The sequence below is a fragment of the Hyperolius riggenbachi genome, chromosome 9 (assembly GCF_040937935.1).
Source record: "Hyperolius riggenbachi isolate aHypRig1 chromosome 9, aHypRig1.pri, whole genome shotgun sequence".
In the NCBI taxonomy this organism is placed as follows: Eukaryota; Metazoa; Chordata; class Amphibia; order Anura; family Hyperoliidae; genus Hyperolius; species Hyperolius riggenbachi.
Window position 1 is genome coordinate 11,620,884 of NC_090654.1, and position 22,680 is coordinate 11,643,563.

General features: G+C 45.0%; 1 protein-coding gene across 1 annotated transcript in view; it reads left to right on the forward strand.

Annotated features, from left to right (window-relative positions):
* LOC137532430 (E3 ubiquitin/ISG15 ligase TRIM25-like) overlaps window positions 1-22,680 on the forward strand; it is a 93,622-nt gene that overhangs the window by 65,244 nt on the left and 5,698 nt on the right. Inside the window, exons 2-3 of the mRNA XM_068252912.1 lie at window positions 5,425-6,282; window positions 6,523-6,953. Coding sequence (XP_068109013.1) covers window positions 5,425-6,282; window positions 6,523-6,953 — 1,289 coding nt within the window. The remainder of the gene's footprint in view (window positions 1-5,424; window positions 6,283-6,522; window positions 6,954-22,680) is intronic.

Here is a 22,680-nt window from a genome sequence, read left to right on the forward strand (position 1 = left end):
CCTCCTTAGTGATCACTGTATTGTGTGTAGAATAATGTTTTAGAAACAGTAAGGGATAAAATATATTACAATTTACGTTACGAACTGATCGCTTTATTTTGTGAATAATAATGTTTTACAAACAGTAAGGGATAACATTTAAAATAATGTTTTATTGAAATAGGAAACGTAAATCATCACAAGCAGTTATAAAACATTAAAAATCTTCGGGCGCCCTTGGAAAACGTTATTATTCTCGGGCGCCCTTTTTTCCCGTTCGGCGCCCAGTAAACGATATTTATTATGGGAGTGAATGGCGGCGCCCGATTTGTCCACTAGCCGCCTGCGCCCTTTTTTACTGTTACCGAACCAAGCCAGTCCCACTCCAGCTAGCTTCCTGCAGACTGGTTTGGCTGTAAAAGATGCTCAGAGTGGTTGTTTAGTTCCTGACAAGAGTGAATGGGATCCTCCGTTTGAAAAATGGGAAATTGAAGCTTTGATTTATGAATTGGAGGTAGATCGAGAGTATTTCTATGAATTTTACACTGCTAAGAGCGACATGATTTTGTATGCATGCATTGAGTCTGCTTTCTCTTTGATTAGAATGAATCTGTGTGTGCATGACTTTGTGATTCTGCTAATGGATACATGGAATGAGATCTTGAATGATCGCTATGGGAGCCAGTATGAGCAACACTCAGTAACCAATGCCAATTCGGCATCGCCGTTGCCCATGGCAACCAATCAATTATACAACTGATTAATGTGGTATGCGCGCTCCTCTCTGACCTCACCTCCTTCCAATACTCACACAGTGTACTTTAACAGTGCACCAATACACAAATTTACTTGTAATTTAATTGATTGCTGACATGTGGATCGCTGCACAACTGGGTGGGTATGACCACCCTGTAATCTAGTAAGAAAAATGAGCGCAGCACTCTGCACCTGTCAGCACTGCAATAACTAGACACAGATCTAGAAGGTATTACAGATCCCAACTTAACACATTAAACACCACAGTCCATGCACCAATGTCCCAATGTTGCAAACTATATACACAAGTCCATGTACTATTATCCTAACACAAGGGGATCCAATTTTCTTGGACAAATCTAGTTTACTGCATCAAATCCGGCTCACAGACAGCCCATAAGTAAGTATCACTCTCACCAGATAGGTTGGCTGATTGATTATAGTCAGCATATAACACATTGGATAGTACTTGGCCTCACGCTCCCGTGCTCTTCCTCCCATGTATTACTCAGAGACATAAAAAGGTATATATAGCGTAATACTGTTATAGGTCACAGATAGTACATCCTCCACCACAGTAAAAGCACCAGGGTGTGATAAACGTGAGCCACACCACCACTCTGTGTATCCACAAACAGAAGAACTCAAAGCTCACCAAATGTAATGGCTGACCATGACAGTTCAGCTATAAGCGTTTGAATCAGGCTTCCTTATTTCTTAAAGAGAATCTGTATTGTTAAAAGCACACAAAAGTAAACATACCAGTGCGTTAGGGGACATCTCCTATTACCCTCTGACACAATTTCGCCGCTCCCCGCCGCATTAAAAGTGGTTAAAAACAGTTTTAAAAAGTTTGCAACATTGGGACATTGGTGCATGGACTGTGGTGTTTAATGTGTTAAGTTGGGATCTGTAATACCTTCTAGATCTGTGTCTAGTTATTGCAGTGCTGACAGGTGCAGAGCGCTGCGCTCATTCTTCTAACCAATCAATTATGTAGTCACACTAGCTTAAAGTGAACCTCCGGACTAAAAATCTACTCAGCAGAACTAAAAAGGCTTGGTGTTTCTTTAACAGTTTCACAGCATCAGAACTTTGTTTTTCTTACCCAAGCATCATTTTTAGCTACATTTTTACCTAAGCTCCACTCATCAAAGAAAAAAAGGCCAGGCTTTTTTCCCCTGATGCTGTGCAGAGCATGATGGGATTTCCTATGTTGTTATTCACGTTGCCTAGCAACTGGGAGAGTTGCTCAGGACACAGGACAGTTGGAACTGTGTCTCATGCTCCCTGTCACCTCCTTTCAACCAAAAAGATGGCTGCCATCATGAAATCAAACATTTGCCTGTTCTTTTAAAACAGGGTGGGTAAGAGATTATATTACCTATCTATTTTAATTAACATAACTAATGTAACTTAATGACAGTATGTTTGTTTAGGCTGGAGTTCCTCTTTAAGACATTCCATTGTTAATCCTGGGATGCTGAGAACTCCTAAGCAATTACCTTCTGTAAAGAAAAAGCTAATTCTGTTTCATCTCTAGCAACGACATCACCTGCTAGCTTTGTTTCCCTACAACCAGGAGGAGATGCACACCTTGCTTCTCCAACTCGTTATAATGGAGGCAACAAGTCTTTTCCGACTTTCTTGCAGAATTGCAAAATTTTAAATTTATGTTATTTTTTCAGATCAGCTACAGCATTCCAGCAGTCCAGGTTTATTGTCTTATACCTGCTTGATAGCAAGATGAGAACTTGGGCTGAGGGAGTTGCTGATGAAAATGAGGAGGTTTTTGATAACCCTCTGAAATTTGTGAAATTGATCGCAAAACGTTTTGCGAGAAAATACAAAGAAATTCCTACTGATATGTTTTCTGCATCCTGTAAACCATATGATCCAGCAGGCACCAATAGACACACCACATCAGTTCCTGAGTCTCAGCAATCATGTCTAGTAACCTCAGAACCCCAGCATCTGAATTTTCCAATTTTACAGTTGAATGCTGGTTCAGATGCGCAAACATTGTGTCCTGATCTTCCTGTCAGTGGTGCTCATCTGAGCTAGGATATGCGAGACACTCAGATATCCTAGCTCTTTTTTCACTATTCGAGCTCGAATACCGAACTCGAATAGTATTAGCTATCCGGGCTGTGCTATCCGAGCGCACTCGGATAGCAAGCAGCTATCCGGAGATATCCTAGCTATCCGAGCTCGGATAGCGTCACGAGCTCGGATAGCGTCATGTCAGACGTTACCTGGAGTCCTCACAAGCGAATCAGAGGGCTCCCAGCCCTCTGACTGCAGCCAATCACTGAGGGGGAGCCTGGCCAAGCCCCCCTCTATAAATAGCGGGCGCCATCTTGCCTCACTCGTCCTTGCTTGTGACTTACTGTACTGAGAGACTGCTCCAGTGCTTTTTGTCTGTGCAAGTGCATTTATTGCTCAAAACACCAATCGTTTTTACACTCCAACACTTGATATTCACCTGTATTGCTTTGTATTGTAGATAGATTGTATTTTAGGCAGTTTAGTTTGTGTGATTAGGGACTAGGGAGGGAGACTGTCACTGGTGCTGCTGCAGCTGCAGCCAGCAGCTAGGCCCTGTGCCTAGGCAAGGCAGCCGGCCCTGCTCTGTGCTCTAGTCTCTACTAGTTACCTTACCTGTGCTCTCACCTGTCCTACTCCTGTACTACTACTACTTCTGTGTTAGATAGATTTGTACTATTTTGTAGTTAGCAAGGCCCAGCTTTACTGCTATACCTGTCCTGTATCTGCTCTCTGTAATCTAGTCACACCTGTTCTATTGTTTAGATAGATTCTTCCATTGTTTAGTTAGTACTGTAGTGTACTCTAGTCTGTGTATAGGGACCGTCCGTCACCGCGTTACCTAGGGTCTTTGTGTGCGCAGTGCACGTCTGCGCTGTCCGCACCCTCTCGTTAGTGCTACACACGTCCTATTGTTTATATTACTTGTATTGTGTATTCGCTGAATTGTACTACTGTAGTCTGTGTATAGGGACATCGTCAGTCAGCGTCAGCTAGGGTCTTTGTGTGCGCACTGCGCACTCTCTCATTAGCGCTACACCGATCTCTGCTGTAGAGTACACCTGTCCGTCACCTCACACACCCACCACCACCACCAGTCCCACCCAATTAAAGTACCCCACTTGTCCCACTCGCCTATACATAACTTTTTTTTCATTTGTATAATATTAAAAATATACGATGTCTGGCACTGGCAGCCGCGGTTTGGGCAGGGGCAGCAAGGGCATCGGCAAGAGAGGAGGTCGTGGGCGTGGCAGCTGCGCCACCACCACCACCATGCGCAGTTCTGCGTCTGCACCAGTGGCTATTCCGCCATTAGCCACTGGCTGTGGACGCCTTGGCCGCCCAACAGCTGGGAGTCACGCTGCAGAGACACAGCAGCAGCGTGTGGCGCAGATGTTCCTCCCACCACCAGGTCGTAGCCGTCCTATTGAGGGGAAGGACGCAGACTCTGTGGTGGAACTGATGGTGGATGAGCAGGCCACCATTAGCTCTGGAACCGAGTCCTCCACCCCCGCCACCACTCCTGTTCGCAAGAGCAGCAGCAGCCGCCCAGCACTGCCTGGGGAGGAGGAGGAAGAGTGCAGCTCTCCAGCCCCAGCGGGCAACACCAGCACCCTGTCACTCAGCACCTTCTTATCCCCAAGCACAGCGGGGCTATGGAGTGCTGTTGCGGCAGAATTGGCAATGGAGGAAGAAGAAATGCTGATGGGCACTTTGGGGGATGATGCTTTGGACAGTCAGACAGTGGTGACTGTCCCGCAGCCCATGCATGCAGAAGGGGAGTTTGTGGGGTCATCCCAGCAGGACATGTTTGTAGAGGGGGAGGATGATGATGACAGGGTGAAGGACATAGACTGGGTGGCAGATCCTGGGGATGTCATCAGCTCTGAGGAGGAGGATGCATCTGTGGGCCTTGCTAGAAGGATCAGCATCGCAGGCATAGGCAGGATCAGAAGTGGGCGTGGTATGAAGGCCACAAAGGGTGCTGATCCAGAGGCGGAGAGTTCTGCCAGTGCCACCAGCCGCACCAAGAACCCCCCCCCCCCCCCCCCCCCAACCACCACAGGGAGAGCAGCGGCAGCAGCACCTTCCAGCCGAAGGGGCAACTTCACCCCCCCAATTTGGAGTTTTTTCACCCTGCCATATGTGGAGTGCAAGTATGCCACCTGCAACCAGTGCCGCCAGCAGCTCAGCAGAGGGTAGGAGCCCTCTGCGTATGGCACCACCTCTCTGGTCAACCATCTGGCAGGGAAAGACTTCCATGAGCATGAGGAGTTCCTGAAGTTGAAAGAAGCTGGCAGTGGCACTGCGAAGCCGTCGGCAGGTGCCACCCGCCCTCCTCCACCTCCTCCAGCAGCACCAGCAGGAGTGTGTCAGAAACGCACTGCTCCTCCTCCCTCTGCAACTCCTGCCGCCGACACTGAGGCCTGTTCTGGCAGCCAGTCCTCAGTGGCCTCCTCTGCTCCCTCCACTGATGCCAGCAAAAGGCGTCGCCAGACCCTGCTCAGCGACACCTTCCAGGGGGTGGTCAGGGTTCTGCCTCCCAGCAGCCGTCGCGTGCGGCAGGCATCCCCAGCTAATAACCCCTGAAACTACATTACTGCTATATGATCAATGTGTCTCTAAATGCTTTTCATACAGTGTCAAAGTTTATCACTGAATCCTGTTCAACAGGATATACCTTACTGGTATGTGACATGGAAATACCCATATTTCTAGCTGTGACAATGGCGTCTGCTGATGTGACTGCTGAGCTCCGCTGCTCCATCTGTATGGAGATCTATAGAGATCCTGTGACCTTGCCGTGTGGCCACAACTTCTGCCGGGGCTGCATCACACAAGCCTGGGACCACCAGAAGGATCTACAAGAATATAAATGTCCTGAATGTCAGAAGATATACAGAAGGAGGCCTGAGCTGGTGAGGAACACAACATTACATAATATCTGTGAGGCTTTTCAGGCTACAGAGACAGATCAGGAGCAGACCAGGGTCTTCTGTAATTACTGTGACTTTCCTGTTCCTGCTACTAAATCCTGTCTGCAGTGTGAGACCTCCTTGTGTGATCATCACCTGAGGAGACATGGCAGGTCAGGGGGACACACTTTACTGCCTCCCACCACTGACCTGGAGAGGAGGAAATGCTCCGTCCATAAGAAGATCCTGGAGTATTACTGCACTGAGGATAGTGTATGTGTCTGTGCATCCTGTTCTGCAATTGGGGGACATGTAGGACATAAAATGTTGTCATTGGATGAGGCCTCTGAGGAGAAGAAGAAAAAGCTAAGAAATGATCTGCAGACTCTGATGAAAAGAGTCCAGAGTCTGGAGGAACACAGAAGAGAAGCACAACAAAAAGCAGATGGTGGAAATAAGAGAGAAACTGCCCTGTTTGGAGACCTCAGAAGATGGCGGGTACAATCCTATGATGATGACATCAGACGGCTGGAGATAAAGAAGGAGGAGCTGTCCAGGAAGATGCGTCACATTGAGGAGCTGTGTAACATGACTGATCCACTGACTGTCTTACAGGAATCAGACACAAGTGACTTGTGTGACACGGAGGACAGACATGATGAGCAGCTCCATGATGGAGGGGATCTGGATGTGGCCAGCATCTCACACACATTACACACAGGACTGGCTGATATCATGTCTGGAGTAACTGGGGAGATCTCTGGACAGCCTGCAGACATATTACTGGATGTAACCACAGCTTGTAATTATCTGCATATATCAGATGACAGGAAAACTGCATCCAACTCATGCAGAAGCCAGGATCGCCCAGAAACACCAGAGAGATTTCAGGATTGGTCTCAGGTGTTGAGCAGCCGGAGTTTCTCTTCAGGGCGACATTACTGGGAAGTGGATGTTGGGGGATCAGATAGCTGGATAGTCGGGATGTGTTACCCCAGTATGGCCAGGAGAGGAGGTCAGTCACTGATTGGATATAGTAACATGTCCTGGGGTTTGTACAGGATTGAAAATCAATATTTAGCGATACATGACAGGAAAGAGATCCGGTTACCTGATGGGATCCCCAGTGATAGAGTCAGGATATATCTGGATTATGAGGCCGGGCAGATCTCCTTTTATGCCCTGTGTGACCCCATCAGACACCTCCACACCTTCACTGCCACCTTCACTGAGCCCCTCTATGCTGCATTATGGGTAGGTGAAGGTTGTTTAAAGATGTCTGGGGGGAATCAGAGAATGTGAGAGATATGCCTGCTAGGCATGAGCTCTGTTGATCTCTGCAGTTTGGATTACGCATTTCGAATAAAACAAAGCCTTTACATGTGCGGCCAAGGCAAAAGGGTTAACTCACATTTGTTACCACCTATAGCCATTGCATTCCACGCCGTGCTCAATCACGTTCCACATCACTCCTCTACTTACGCCTTCTCTACTTGAAGAACATGATGCAATGCAATGTGGAGTGCATCCGCTATAGGTGGCGACAAGGGTGCACTAAACCCACCTGCCACAGCTGCAAGTTTAATGTCTCCATTTCATTTGGAATGCAGAATCCGAGCTGTGGAACTCATGCCTAACGCCAACTGTTGACATCACCGGAAAGAATTGTATTGAATTCAGCTGTAATTTGCTGTGCTGCTGCCCTTCTGTTGCTTTGGACTATGCATGCTAATTGCCTCTCACCTCTCTCGTTCACCAGCCATTTTCGACCAGAATAGTCGTCATCACTTGAATGTTTTTTTTAATTCTCTTATCTAGAAGCACCCAGCCTAATTTCTCCCACCCAGAAGCACCCAGCCTAATTTCTCCCACCCAACTTGCTCTTAAATGTTCTCAACTTCCTATCCACTAGCATCATCTGGTCCACTAGCAGAACCTAGTTTGATTTCTTTCATCCTTCCACAAATGAATCCCTACCATAGCAATCTAATGTGTACATATACACTAAGTAGACAAAAGACCCATCGAGCAGGGTGGCAAGGGTCCACAACAGGAGTGTTTTCCTTTTTTTTCTGTGATACCAAACGCACTCTTGGTGTCTCCTGCTGCTAATGCCCATCCTTCTGCAAAGTCCGTCTTGTTGTGTGTGTTGGGATATGCTGTGTGATGCACCTGCATTGAATTCAGCAGTAATTTGTTGTGTTCCTGAACTTCTTTTGCTGTGGACTATGCGTGCTACTCGCTTTTAACCTCTCGTTCACCAGCCAGAATAATCTTTACGACTTAAAGTTTCTTTTTGATTATCTGCCACACTCTAAACACCCGAGATGATCCAGCCATCCAATGATTTCTAGCTGTCTATGATTTCCAGGGACAATCTCTGATTTCTGTCCTGAACAAATACACATTTACTGTCACATTATAATATTTGTCTTTCTATATCTTTAGCTAGTAAAATAAATACATAACATACTGTCTTTCATTCTTCCATTGGTGAGCAGCCTGTCAAAGGAGAACCTGAACTTATTACATTCTTCTCTGATAAAGCAGTAAACAGAAATCATAACTCATGATGAATATGTTATTTACTAAATGTATGGAGTAAATAGAGTTTCAGACGTCCCATCAGGTTTATAGAACCTTGTTTATCAGTTGTAGTTCTGCAATGGGAGTACACTGCACAGCAGGCTGATTTACACAGGAGGGACACAACCCCCACCCTCTCCCACAATGTGCAGGACTTTAGCCTCCTTTAGTCAGTGTTAGGGAGGGTGCCTTGTGGCATGCAGACAGTGCTGGACTTTATTATTAGAGAACCCTCCTGCTCTGCACACTGACCAATAAGAAGATGGCCGCGCCCCCTGATCAGAGTGTAACATGTCTCCTCCAGGAGGGACACACACAGAAGCGTCCTTCCATAGATAACTCCTCAGTCTTCCCATCTGGATGTTAGCATGGATTAGGGAGATAGATCTCCTCATACAACAGACCAGAGAAGAGATACTTGTAATACATTTGAGTTTCCTGTAATAAGCACAATTTCAGATATACTTTCTTTGCCTTAATGTTTTCCCTCCAATAGTTATTGATATTCAATTTATCCTTTGTATGTTTCTCAGCCTGATCATCATCATCATCATCGTTAAAATCAGTAGGGAAAAGCAAGCTTGTATTTATAGGATTAACTCCTATAAAATATATAAAAAAAAAATCTTTAAAGGAAATAAAAAGTTACTTTATTTGAACACTTTTTAAAAAATGACATGTTTTGCGGGCCCTTGCCTGCTTTTCAGATCAAATTGCCAGTCAGAAAAAAGGGAAAAACAATATACAGATGCTCACAGTAGGATAAAAAGGTAGACAAAATCAAAGTGATGTATTTTTTTCCAGACGCTGACTTATTTCACCTGAAGAAGTGGGAAGGGACCTGCTAAATTATAAATATAATAATGTATTTATACTTTAAAAGTTTTTTTTTTTTTTCTGTTTTTGTATTGTATTATTTGAATGATTTTGAAAGATTAGTAGCACCCTTTTCATTGGGGCACCTTCTCCACTCTCAATTTTTCCCAAACGACCCAGTTCCCCGATTCGAGTTCCCTTTGCAATTCTGGACCTACTTTTTCTGGAGAGTGACTCATCTACCAGCCTACAGAGGACCTAAAGACCTGAGTGAGGACAAGTTCTCCTCATTTGCCTGAATACTGTGGGGGCTGGTCTTGCAACCCCCACTTGGGAGTACTTTTCTACTAGTGATGATTGAATCTGCTCATTCTGAATATGCAAAATGTTGCATACATTTCCACAATTATGGCAATACTCAATTACGATTTGCACGTTCAACTTATTTCCTGTAATCCACTCGTAATTTCACTAAATGTTTATGTAAGTTTTGCGTAATTTTGTGCAGAACTTAATAGCAAGGCCCCCATATATGTTATCGTCACCCAAATTACTACGTATGTTAAAGAGGAACTCCAGCCTAAACAAACATATTGTCATTAGGTTACATTAGTTATGTTAATTAGAATAGATAGGTTATATAATCTCTTCCCCACCCTGTTTTAAAAGAACAGGCAAATGTTTGATTTCATGTGGGCAGCCATCTTTTTGGTTGAAAGGAGGTGATAGGGAGCATGAGACACAGTTCTAACTGTCCTGTGTGCTGATCACCCCTCCCAGTTGCTAGGCAACGTGAATAACAACATAGGAAATCCCATCATGCTTTGCACAGCATCAGGGAAAAAAAGCCCGGGCAGTTTTCTTTGATGGGGCTGAGCATAGCTTTTGTAAAGCTAAAAATAATTGTAAGAAAAACACAGTTCTGATGCCGTGAAACTGGTAAAGAAACACCAGGCCTTTTCAGTGCTGCTGAGTAGATTTTTAGTCTGGAGGTTCACTTTAAGGAGAAGGATAGGAACAAGACAAAAAAAGGAGAAAAAAATTAAACTCAGAAAAAAATGACAGTTTAGAAAAAAATGTTTTTTCCTTTGCAGTTTTAAAATATACAGTATATATTTTTTTTTCAAAAACTAAAAGGTCTTAGTTTTTGGTTTGTTCCCACTGTAGCAATTTTGGTGATGATACCATGTATGGGAGCTTAACTATTAACCGCTAAGTTTGGCACAAAATTACGCAAAATTATGAAATTACGGTTCCGTACTACATTTGCAGATGAAATGAATCACGATTTTACCTGAAATTTAGCATTAGGATTTTACATTGTACCGTATACACTCGAATACAAGTCAACCTTGTGTATAAATCGGGATCAGTGAATAATGGCGCACAGTGCCTATGCATAGAAATGGCGCCGCATTAAAAAGATACGCTTATCGCTATTTATCGTTAGTACTGCATAATAATGGTGCACAGGGAAAAAAAGAAGAAAAACGGCACACAGTAACGTTATTTATCAATAGTGGCACACACTAACGTTATTTATCAATAGTGGCACACACTAACGTTATTTATCAATAGTGGCACACACTAACGTTATTTATCAATAGTGCCCTACATAAGCAAAACTGCAGAAGTTATTTAACTGCAAAACGATGAATGGATTTAATGTAACACTGTCAAGGTTAGGGTTAGGCACCACCAGGGAGGTGGTTAGGGTTAGGCACCACCAGGGAGGTGGTTAGGGTTACGCACCACCAGGGGGTTGGTTAGGGTTAGGCACCACCAGGGGGTGATTAGGGTTAGGCACCATCAGGGGGGTCTTAGGGTTAGGCACCACCAGGGGGGTGGTTAGGGTTAGGCACCACCAGGGGGGTGGTTAGGGTTAGGCACCACCAGGGGGGTGGTTAGGGTTAGGCACCACCGGGGGGTTTAGGGGTTAGGGATAGGTACAGAGAGGGTTCTGTGTGTTAACGCTAAATAACAATAAGGCTTTAACGCTAAATAACAATACGGCTTTAACGCTAAATAACAATAAGGCTTTAACGTTAAATAGCGATAAGCGGCAAACGGATTAGCGGCAACACTGTGCGCCATTATTCACAGGCGCCATTTTCAGATGGAAGCGTATAAATCAACTCCAATATTCAACCCTCTTGAATATTGTACCAGAGCTGAAATAAATAAAAAGTTTTATACATACCTGGGGCTTACTCCATCCCCATCCGCTCGCTCCCACGGAGAAAGCCCCAGGTATGTATAAAACGTTTTATTTATTTCAGCTCTGAGTCCCTTTAAGCAGGACTTTTTATTGACTTGTGTATTAGTCTACCCAGCAAAGTTAATAGCTGCACTTGGGGACCAGGAGCGGTTAATGACTGTACTGCGTACAGTATTGCAGCCATTAACCCCTCCTGTCCCTTAAGCGCAGCCAATACCTCCTCCAGGCCCCCAAGTGCTGCAATTATTCACTCCCTTTTATGCAGCCCAGAATCTTCCCACCCCCCACTGCCCCTTTCCTTGGTAATTGCTGTGGCCAGGGCTTTCACACCTGTGTTTTCTTGGCATTTCCTTTCCTCAAAGTGTCACTTACCACTGGGTACATTGCTGCAAATGGGAATGTCACTATTAGTACACACATTACTCAGTGTGCTCAGTGTGGCCTGTGACTCGTGTATAAGACGACCCCTATACTTTTATTTAGTGAGTCAGACCTAACTTTGGATTTGGACAACGGATTTGAATGAAATTTGGCACACACATAGTACATTACCTGGAATAAAGTATAGGATACTTTTTATTCCCATAACCAAAAAGTGGGTGGAGACAAATACAAATTTCACTGGGAAAATGTAAACTGCAGCCATTCTTACACTGCTAATTGCAGGGTTCTCAAACTTTGCACAATTGCTTACTGGGTGACTGGGGTTAATATCCAGGAAAAATGGGTGGAGCCTACAGCAGCCAATCAAAATTCACCTATTGATTTTCATGGGGAATGTATAATTGCTGCCATTCTTACACTGTTAATGGCACAGGCCTAAAACCTGGTACAGTTGGTCATTGGGTGACTGGGGTTCAAATTCAGAAAAGGGGTGGGGCCACAAACAGCCAATCAGATTTGTTTGGTCATTGAGTAATTGAGTGTTTGTGTGTTAGGATTAGAAAAAGTGGGCAGAGCCAACACCAAATACATACCCGGGCAATGCCAGGCCATCAGCTGGTATACAATAATTGCAAATTACTATGTAAAATTATGATTATGCGAAATTTGTGCTCATCACTATTCTCTACTTCATCTATATACATACAGTGCATCTGGTGTAGTTATCTAATCCAGTATACAGGGCTCCTGTGTTCTCTTTCTGAAAGGGCCTTCAGATCACCCTAGATATCCCCCTAACTATGTCCGGATATGTCCCAGGAGAGAGAACCACAAACAATGGCCACTAAATAGCAACAGATGTTAAAATAACTCATCCAAGGTTTGCCAAATCACTTCTGTTTCTTAGGCCTGACCGCCTGGGGCCCACGGGGGATCGCTTGGAACCATGCAAGTGTGTTGTGCAGCTATCCTATGTGCATTTTCAGGCCACTTTGGAAACGCTGTACAATTGACTGCTGATGATTCGGGAGTTTCCCATTTGCTTTTTCTTTTTTAACCTGTAAATAAAAAAAAAAAGTTTTCACTACATAGTTACTGGTTCTCCCAAGGCTCATTTCCACCAGCTTCTGGCATGTAGCTCCAACCCCTAGCACAAGAGGTCGTAGGTGCTTCTCTATCTTCAAACAGAAAAGCGCTGATGACATATTGTGCTGGGGGGACAGAGCCACACACCGGACACCAGACTTCAGGAAACCTGGCAGGGAGGTACCGTATTTTTCGAACCATAAGACGCTCCGGACCATAAGACGCACCTAGGTTTAGAGGACAAAAACCAGGAAAAAAATATATATATACTAAACCTAGGTACGTCCATGGTGCAAGGCATCTTGTGGAGCTTCTATCCCCAAACTACAGTAATACCTCCATAGTTACAGTAATACCCACCATTTTCAGTACTACCCCCAACTTGCGCAATTCCTTTTCCTTCTCAGTTACAGTAAGATCTTCTCCCCAGTTATAGTAACACCCCCCTAGTTATAGTAATACCTCCTTTGTCAGTTATACCCCCCAGTTACCGTAATATCCCCTCCTTACAGTAATATAATCCAAATACAATAATCCCCTGGCCCCAACCCCAGATACAGTGATACCCCCAGTGATACAGTGGTATTAAATCAATCTGCAACCTCAGTTTTACTGTAACCTCAGTTACAGTAATACACATTAATAGCCCCCCCCCCCACAGTTACATCAATCTGCAGCCACCCCCCACCCCATTCACGTAGTCGCTTTCTTAATCTCGCAGGATGGTCATCATGGTGGATCTGAAAGGTGGAGGCAGCCATGTAGCAGAGGTGGTGTAGACCATCGCCCTCCCATGGTGCTACAGCAGTATGGCTCTGGTGAATAGGCAGAGCTCCGGGCTGCTCCGGGCTTCCAACAGTCTCTCTATGTGCAGGAGGGGATAGCGGCACTGCAGTCCGGGGCCAAACAGCTCCTCCGTGCACGCTATTTGCACCAGCCGCCTCTTCCTTCCTGGCTCTTCCAAACAAGCCCGTCCAGTGTTACTAGCACCGCCGCGTCCCACGTACGGGAAGGAGGAAGCCGCATGACAGCCCGGGACTCGGCAGCTCCTCCCATTAGCAGCTTCGGGGAGAACACTTCACGCCCCGCCTCCTCCGCCAGCTGAAGAAGGCACAGCGCTACTGGGATCGCCGCTGCCACCCCCATGATGAGAAGAGACTCCTGTCTCGGTAGAGTAGGTGGTAGCGGCACGAAATCCCGGGACCCGACAGCGCTTCCCATCAGCCGCTTCGAGGAGGACACTTCCCGCACCGCCTCCTCCGCCAACAGAACAAGCCTGGGTAGGCAGCGGCAGGACCACCGTGACCAGCAGCCCCTCCATTCAGTCATGAAGATTTGGGAAAAGTCCTCCCAGAACACGCAACGTCAGCAATCCCCGCAATCCGCACCATGACAGGAGAGATACCGGACGGCTCCCGGCAGCAAGTAGACAGCGGGCAGGAAGGTAAAACCTGCTTAATGGGGCCGCAGACAGAACTCAGTGACTTACATCACAATACTTAGCCTCTGCCCATACTGTTAAAGTTGTGGGTAGGACGAGGAAGTCAGTGGGGATGGGCCAAATATCTAGTATTCGGACCATAAGGCGCACTGACTTTTCCCTCCCACTTTTGGGGAAGAAAAAGTGCGTCTTATAGTCCGAAAAATACGGTACTTAGTAACATAGTTTAGTTGAACACAGGCATCTGTTCTTCAAGTTTAACCAGGAAAAAAATCACTGTCCTGAACCTCATCCTAGTTGATTCAGAGGAAGATGGATAACCTTACAAGGTCTGGGACAATTAGCCTTAAAGAGACTCTGTAACAAAAATGTAATCCTGTTTTCTACCATCCTACAAGTTCCTAAACCTATTCTAATGTGCTCTGGCTTACTGCAGCACTTTCTACTATCACCGTCTCTGTAATAAATCAGCGTATCTTTCCCCTGTCTGACTTGTCGCCCTGTGTCTGGAAGGCTGCCAAGTTCTTCAGTGTTGTGGTTCTGTGATGCATCTCCCCCCTCCAGGCCCCCCTCTATGCACACTGCCTATGTGTTATTTAGATTAGGGCAGCTTCTCTCTGCTCTCTTATCTTTTACAGGCTGGATAAATCGTCCTCTGAGCTGGCTGGGCTTTCACATATTGAGGAATTACAGACAGAGGCAGAGCTGTCTGCAGGAAGAAACAATCAGCCTCACAGCCTGTAACTCTTCAGTGGGTAAAAGCTGCAGGGGGACAGAAACACACAAATGATCTCTTGAGATTCAAAAGGAAGGCTGTATACAGCCTGCTTGTGTATGGATGTATTTTCTATGTACATCAACCTACTTCCTGTTTTGGTGGCAATTTTGTTTGTTTATAAACAAACTTTTTAAAACTGTTTTTGACTACTTTTAATGCGGCGGGGAGCGGCGATATTGTGACAGAGGGTAATAGGAGATGTCCCCTAATGCAGTGGTATGTTTACTTTTGTGCGATTTTAACAATACAGATTCTCTTTAAAGGATACCAGAGCCCAAAATAATATGACAAACGGGGGGAGCAGGCATATATGGTGAGCTGTCCTGAGGCTCATCGCTCCCCCCATTCTCCAATCTGCCCCTTCGCTGTCATCGTGATGTCATGCGGCCATGGTTGCACGATATAGGACATGTGCATCCAGGCCAAGGCAGGCGCAGTGATGCCTGACCCAGAAGAGGGTGCCAGAGGGCAATTAGAGGCAGCAGAGGGCCAGAAAGGAGAACGGGGGGAGCGGTGAGCATCAGGACAGCTCACCATGCATGCCAGCTGCCCCTGATTTTCATATTAATTTGGGCTCCTTTAAAAAAGAAACATTCCTTCCTGACTCCAGATGGCAGTCAGATAAATCCCTGGATCAACACCAGAGGGCATTACCTAGTAATTGTAGCCGTTGATGCCCGTCAATGCAAGGAAAGCATCTAAACCCCTTTACATGCAGATATAGAGTTTGCCATAACTACTCCCTGAGGTAAGATGGTCCACATTTTCACCACTCTTAGGGCTCAAACCCACTTGCAGCGATTTCTAGTCGCTAGTCATTTGAAAAAGCTCTTGCTAATTCAATGCTATGAGGGATTTTTATAAAATGACATCCTTCTAGTGGGATCACACCCATAGCATTACATTAGCAAGAGCTTTTCACATCACAATGGCTTGAATGGCTTAGTTATGTACTGCTAGTGGGTTCCAGGACTTACTGTGAAGGACCTCTTCCTAAATGGCAAAAACTTTTTTCCTCCATACGCAGATCATGACCCCTTGTACCTTTTACAACCCTAGGGACAAATGTTAATCTGCCAAGCTTTTGTATTGCCCTCTAATGTACTGTATTTATACACGGTAATCAGGTCACCTCTCAGTCGCCGTTTTTCCAAGCTAAATAAGCCCCGTTTGTCTAACCTTTCTTGGTAAGTGAGTCCCAGTGTAATGCACCCCCTATGCAATGTTCGCAGTGCGGCGGGTACGTTGCGGTAAAACGGGTTGCGGTATGGTAACACACTGCATGCAGTGCATTACTGCTAAACCCGCATGCTAACAGGTACAGTGAAGCATACTTTTCATTGACTGTATGCTTCACAGTTCACAATACGCGCATAAAATACGGTATGACTTGTTTTCCTTTCCATTGCATTCCTGTTACACAAGAAACACAGTAGTAGCAGTAGGGTATTGTACCGTGTTAGCCATCAGTAAAAGCAAGAAGTTTTAAATCAGGATGATACCATTTATTGGCTAACTACAAATGAATAAGAATAAACAAGCTTTCGGCCTTGCAGCCTTCGTCAGGTTTATATCCTGTTAGTTTGCAAGCTGGTGGTACAGACAGCTTATATACATGCAACATCAAAAGGAAAAACAGATATTTTTTTCAAGCATAAATACATCATTAAGATGCCTTAATACAAACAGACCATCTAAATGGGGTAAGATAAGGATCCTTGTTTACTTTATTGCTCACAGACCTGGTATTAGGATTGACCCAGAGGTATCGTAAATTCTTAGTTCACAAGTTCAGCTAGGGTGGCTGAGACAGTTCATATATCATCAATCTCATACCAATATAGAAAGTTGTTGTCCTTATTCAGACCCTTCTGCACAGCTTTGAAACAATTTATAAATTTTGTTTCTGCTATTAATCGGTCATTTGACGTTTTGAAGCCGCCCTTCAGGGCAGTGACACGAAGATCATCCATGCTGTGTCCGTTGGACCGAAAGTGTGTAGCAACTGGGAGTCCAGATTTGGTATCATTAATAGTGTGCCTGTGTCCATTCATACGTTTGCGCAGTGTTTGTCCAGTTTCTTCCACGTACATAACATTGGGGCATTTAGCACACATGATCAGATATACCAGATTGGTGGACCCACAAGAAAATTTACCTTGTATTCTGTACTCCTGTTGTGAACCTGGTATTGTTAACCTGTCAGTGGAGTAAATGTGTCTGCAGGTCCCACATATTTTTTGTCGGCAGGGTGATGTTCCGTTTTGTTGAGGCCTATTCAAAGAGCTCCTGACAATCATCTGTTTTAGATTGTGTGGTTGCCGATATGACAAGAGTGGAGGTTTAGGGAATATCGTTCTCAGTCTGTGATCCTTGTGTAAAATGGGATGAAGTTCCTTAGCAATCCTCCTTAAAGTGAACCAGAGACGAAGCACCCTCATGTATTTTACCATAGAAATCAGTGGGAACATTAGAGAAAACACCTACCCTGCTCTCTGTTCCATCCTCACTGCTAAAAGTGTCTGTTATCTAGCTGAGATAAGAATCCGGGACTGAGCATTGAGTTTGGCTTTGCTATAATGACTCAGCTATAATGATTTCTGAGCAAAGCCAGCAGGGGGCAGGCTTGGACTTGAAAAGACACAAAAGAACACAGTCTCAGCTATAATCTTTCTGTAGCAAAGCCAGACCGACTGCTTAGTCGGGATTCTTATCTTAGAGGTGATAACAGGCAAATTAAACAGAGAACAATGTAACAAAGAGCAGATTAGGTGTTTACTGTCATGTTCCCACTGATTTATAAGGTAAAATACATGAGGGTGCTTCATCTCTGGTTCTCTTTAAGATTTCCAGGTGTGGGTTGTAGGTGACAACCAAAGGGACACGTTCCTCTTTCTGGTTTTGCTTATATTTCAGGAGTTCAGTCCTGGGGATGTTGCTGGCTTTCCTGATTTGGGCCTCAGCCATGGGAGGACTGTAACCTTGTTTAATGAAAGTGTTCTTAAGGTGATCCAGGTGCTTGTCTCTGTCCATCCTGTCAGAACAAATCCGGTTGTACCTTATAGCTTGGCTGTAAATTATAGAGTTCTTAATGTGCTTGGGATGAAAACTGTCATATCTTAGGTATGTGGGACGGTCTGTAGGTTTGCGATACACAGAGGTTTGTATGTTGTTACCCCTGATGTATATGGTGGTGTCCAGAAAGTTAATCTCTGTGTGAGAGTAGGTAAGTTTCAATTTGATTGTAGGATGGAAGGCATTGAAGTTTCTGTGGAACTAGAGAAGATCATCCTCACTTGCGGACCAGATGATTAAAATATCATCAATGAAGCGGAAGTAGGCCAAGGGTTTTATGCCACATGCATTGAGGTATTCCTCTTCGATTTTGGCCATGAATAGATTTGCATACTGTGGAGCGAATCGCGAACCCATTGCCACGCCTATCTGCTGTAAATAGAGGTCCTGTCCAAAAGTGAAATAATTATGAGTGAGAATGAATTTGATCAGTCCAGTAATAGGCTTTACAGGTATGCCCTGACCCTGAAGATATTTACGGCAGGCCGCAATACCATCATCATGGGGAATGTTCGTGTACAGGGACTCCACGTCCATCGTGGCCAGTATGGTTCCCTCAGGTACTGGGCCGATGGCTGACAGTTTGTTCAGGAGGTGGGTGGTATCCTGTAAGTAGCTGGGTCTTTTACAGACAAGAGGTTTCAAAATGTTTTCCAGCCACCCTGAGATGTTCTCTGTAAGAGTTCCGCTCCCTGAGATTATGGGCCTGCCTGGGTTTCCCTCTTTGTGGATCTTGGGAAGCATGTAAAAGCAGGCTGTTCTAGGCTCTTCAGGGATAAGGGTCCTTACATGTAGTCTGATGTTTGCAGGCAATCTGTTAACCATCCTATTAAGTGCCATCCTGTAGCCTTTTGTGGGGTCCCCCTGTAATTTGGTATTAGGATTGACCTCTGGGTCAATCCTAATACCAGGTCTGTGAGCAATAAAGTAAACAAGGATCCTTATCTTACCCCATTTAGATGGTCTGTTTGTATTAAGGCATCTTAATGATGTATTTATGCTTGAAAAAAATATCTGTTTTTCCTTTTGATGTTGCATGTATATAAGCTGTCTGTACCACCAGCTTGCAAACTAACAGGATATAAACCTGACGAAGGCTGCAAGGCCGAAAGCTTGTTTATTCTTATTCATTTGTAGTTAGCCAATAAATGGTATCATCCTGATTTAAAACTTCTTACAAAAAACACGATGCCACATGTGCACTGTGAACATGGACTGAGTGTAAACCTAGTAGTAGTAGCATTAAAGGAAAAGTGAAATGAATGCTATACCAGTGATATTTACCAATCACACGCAAAGCTTATCATCATCATATCTTAAAGTGGACCTGAACTCTTGCACAGGAAAGAAGGAAAACTTATTATTATGTATTATTTATTAGTATGTTGAATTATGGAAATGAATACCTATCTTTCAAGGCCAGTATTCCATAACTAATTCTGGTTTGTATACATTGCTTTTGTGTAAAGTGGACCTAAACTCTTGCACCGGACACAAAGAAAACATAACATAAATGTACCCTGTATGTATTTAGAGAGTTTAGCCTGTCTAATACCCCCTCATCTGTGTATAATAATCACAAGTTGTAATTTGATCTCTCACCTGTGTGACATGACTACGATAAGCTCATTTGAAAGCACAGGCTTTTAACCCTATGTCTGTTTCCATGAAAGCAGGAAGTAGACACACTTCATATTTATTGCAGGATTTGTATCAGCTGTGACAAAGAAATGTTTTACTTTGAAGGATATTATGCTATTTCTTTTAGAGCAGAGAGGAAATTCTGAGTTCAGTTCCGCTGTAATAAAGGATCAGAGATAGCCAATAAGATGGTAATAATTCCATATTGCGTGCAAATATCATGCAAATTGTATGCTACTTGGAATTGGGCCACAGTTTCAATGTGATTAGTCGCATTACAGATTCGCACTTAGTAGAAACGGGCCCTAAGAAAGAATGGTAAAGAAGTGCATCTGGTTGACCTGAATCAAGCAGCATACACTTTGCATTCATTTTGCACACAAGCCGGAATTATCTGAGCGCTTCTTGTCACATGACTTCAACTTTAGAAAAAAATCGCACTTTACTTTGAGTTTTGTTTTTGTTTGTTTCTAGTAGAGATCTGGCAGCAAGGCTGGGGGTGTAGAGATTTAATTTGGCTTCAGTAACTCTGTTTTGTTCAGACGGAGGGTAAACGTTTAGTTTTGATTGGAGAAAACATTTAGCATCTGAAGCAGCTGCATATTCTGAGCCGGAGGATGAGAAGCTCAGCGATGACAGGTGCTCGATACTCACCATAGTCACAGGGCGCTGCATTAACGTGATAAATATTTCCCAAGACTCACTTCCCTCGCCAGCAGGTCGGTAATTGGTGGATAAAGCCAGCGGCACCCGTATCTAATAACTGCTAATCATTTTAATTGCAGAATGGGTATTGATTAATCTCAGATGATTAAAGTTACCGGAGCCAAAATGTAACCTTATAAACAGAGGACACAGCAGGACGGATCAACGGAACTGCGGCAACCGGCAGCAACATTTCTGTGTGTGGCTGGAGTACGGTCTCTCTTCCACATTCACCACCTGTCCGCTGCTCCTGTGCATCGGCAGTGGACAGCCCCCCTCCCGGAATGGAATCTGAGAACAGTGGTTACCATCCTCAGATGTGAGATGGGACAGTTTTTGTCGCTGGGTAAGGCACCCATGTGACAAATCTGACCAATGCGGTGTTTTACGAAATAGCGCTTGTGGCCAGCAGCTCTACAAAAAGGCAGTTCAGCTGCGCTTTTTAAAGAGGCCCAATGCCCCTGCTGAGTCATTATCAGGTGAACAAGGCCACAGTCCTTACAAGCTGGGGCGTGCGCATGTTACAATGAAAAAAAAATTATCTAGATTAAAAAAAAAAAAAAAAAACAATATTCCTGTTTTTTTCTCCCCATGTAAAGATCTGATCAAATGTGCTGGAAAAAATCAGGTTGATTGCTTTGAAAATGTAATGGGGTATGGTAGGCTTAAAGTGAACCAGAGACGAAGCACCCTTGTGTATTTTACCATAGAAATCAGTGGGAACATTAGAGAAAACATTTACCATGCTCTCTGTTCCATCCAGTGGCGGACACAGCCAGCAGTGGGCCCCTGTGCAAAATTGTAATTGTGGGCCCCCTATGACCGCGCCAAAATATGGGCGTGGCTACAACCTTAGTGGATAGAACCTGCGGCGCGTAGCGCCGCGGCAAAAAAAATGGGCGTGGCAATGACCGGATGAGGGCGGAGCTAACTGTAACTTAAAGCGAACCCGGGGTGAGGGTTTATTTCCTTTTAAACAATACTAGTTGCCTGGCGGCCCTGCTGATCTATTTGGCTGCAGTAATAAACTGAATTACACCAGCAACAAGCATGCAGCTAATCTTCTCAGTTCTGACAATATTGTCAGAAACCCCTGACCTGCTGCATGCTTGTTCAGGGTCTATGGTTGAAAGAATAAGAGGCAGAGGACCAGCACGGCAGCCAGGCAACTGGTATTGCTTAAAAGGAGAGAAATATGGCAGCCTCAATATTATTCTCACCTCAGGTTCCCTTGAAAAGTGCAACGCAAAGACAGTGGGCCCAAGTTTTGGTGACCCTTTCCCCAGAAAATTCACATAATTGTGCAGGTTTTCTCAAGAAAATACACATATATGCCCAGAAAATACGTGCAATCATGTCGGCAGATATGCCCAGAAAATACGTGCAATCATGTCGGCAGATATGCCCAGAAAATATGTGCAATCAAGTCGGCAGATATGCCCAGAAAATACGTGCAATCAAGTCGGCAGATATGCCCAGAAAATACGTGCAATCAAGTCGGCAGATATGCCCAGAAAATACGTGCAAACAAGTCGGCAGATATGCCCAGAAAATACATGCAATCAAGTCGGCAGATATGCCCAGAAAATACGTGCAAACAAGTCGGCAGATATGCCCAGAAAATACGTGCAATCATGTCGGCAGATATGCCCAGAAAATACATGCAATCATGTCGGCAGATTTGCGAAGAAAATACGTGCAATCATGTGGCAGACCTGCCCAGAACATACACCTGCTAATATAAATAAAACAAAAACATTTACTCACCTGCAGCAGCAGACCTCCTGTCCCAGCCTCCATCCGGCGCGCAGCTCCCATGGGTGGTTGGGTGGATAGGTAGCCTAGTGGGTGGGTGAGTGGGTGGGTGGGTTGGTAGCCTGGTGGGTGGGTGGGTGAGTGGGTGGGTTGGTAGCCTGGTGGGTGGGTGGGTAGGTAGCCTGGTGGGTGGGTGGGTAGGTAGCCGGGTGGGTAGGTAGCCTGGTGGGTGGGTGGGTAACTAGCCCGGTAGGTAGGTAGCCCGGTGGGTGGGTAGGTAGGTAGCCTGGTGGGTGCGTGGGTAGCCGGGTGGGTGGGTAGGTAGCCTGGTGGGTGGGTTGGTAACTAGCCCGGTAGGTAGCCGGGTGGGTGGTTAGGTAGGTAGCCGGGTGGGTGGTTAGGTAGGAAGCCTGGTGGGTGGGTAGCCGGGTGGGTGGGTAGGTAGGTAGCCGGGTGGGTGGTTAGGTAGGTAGCCGGGTGGGTAGGTAGGAAGCCT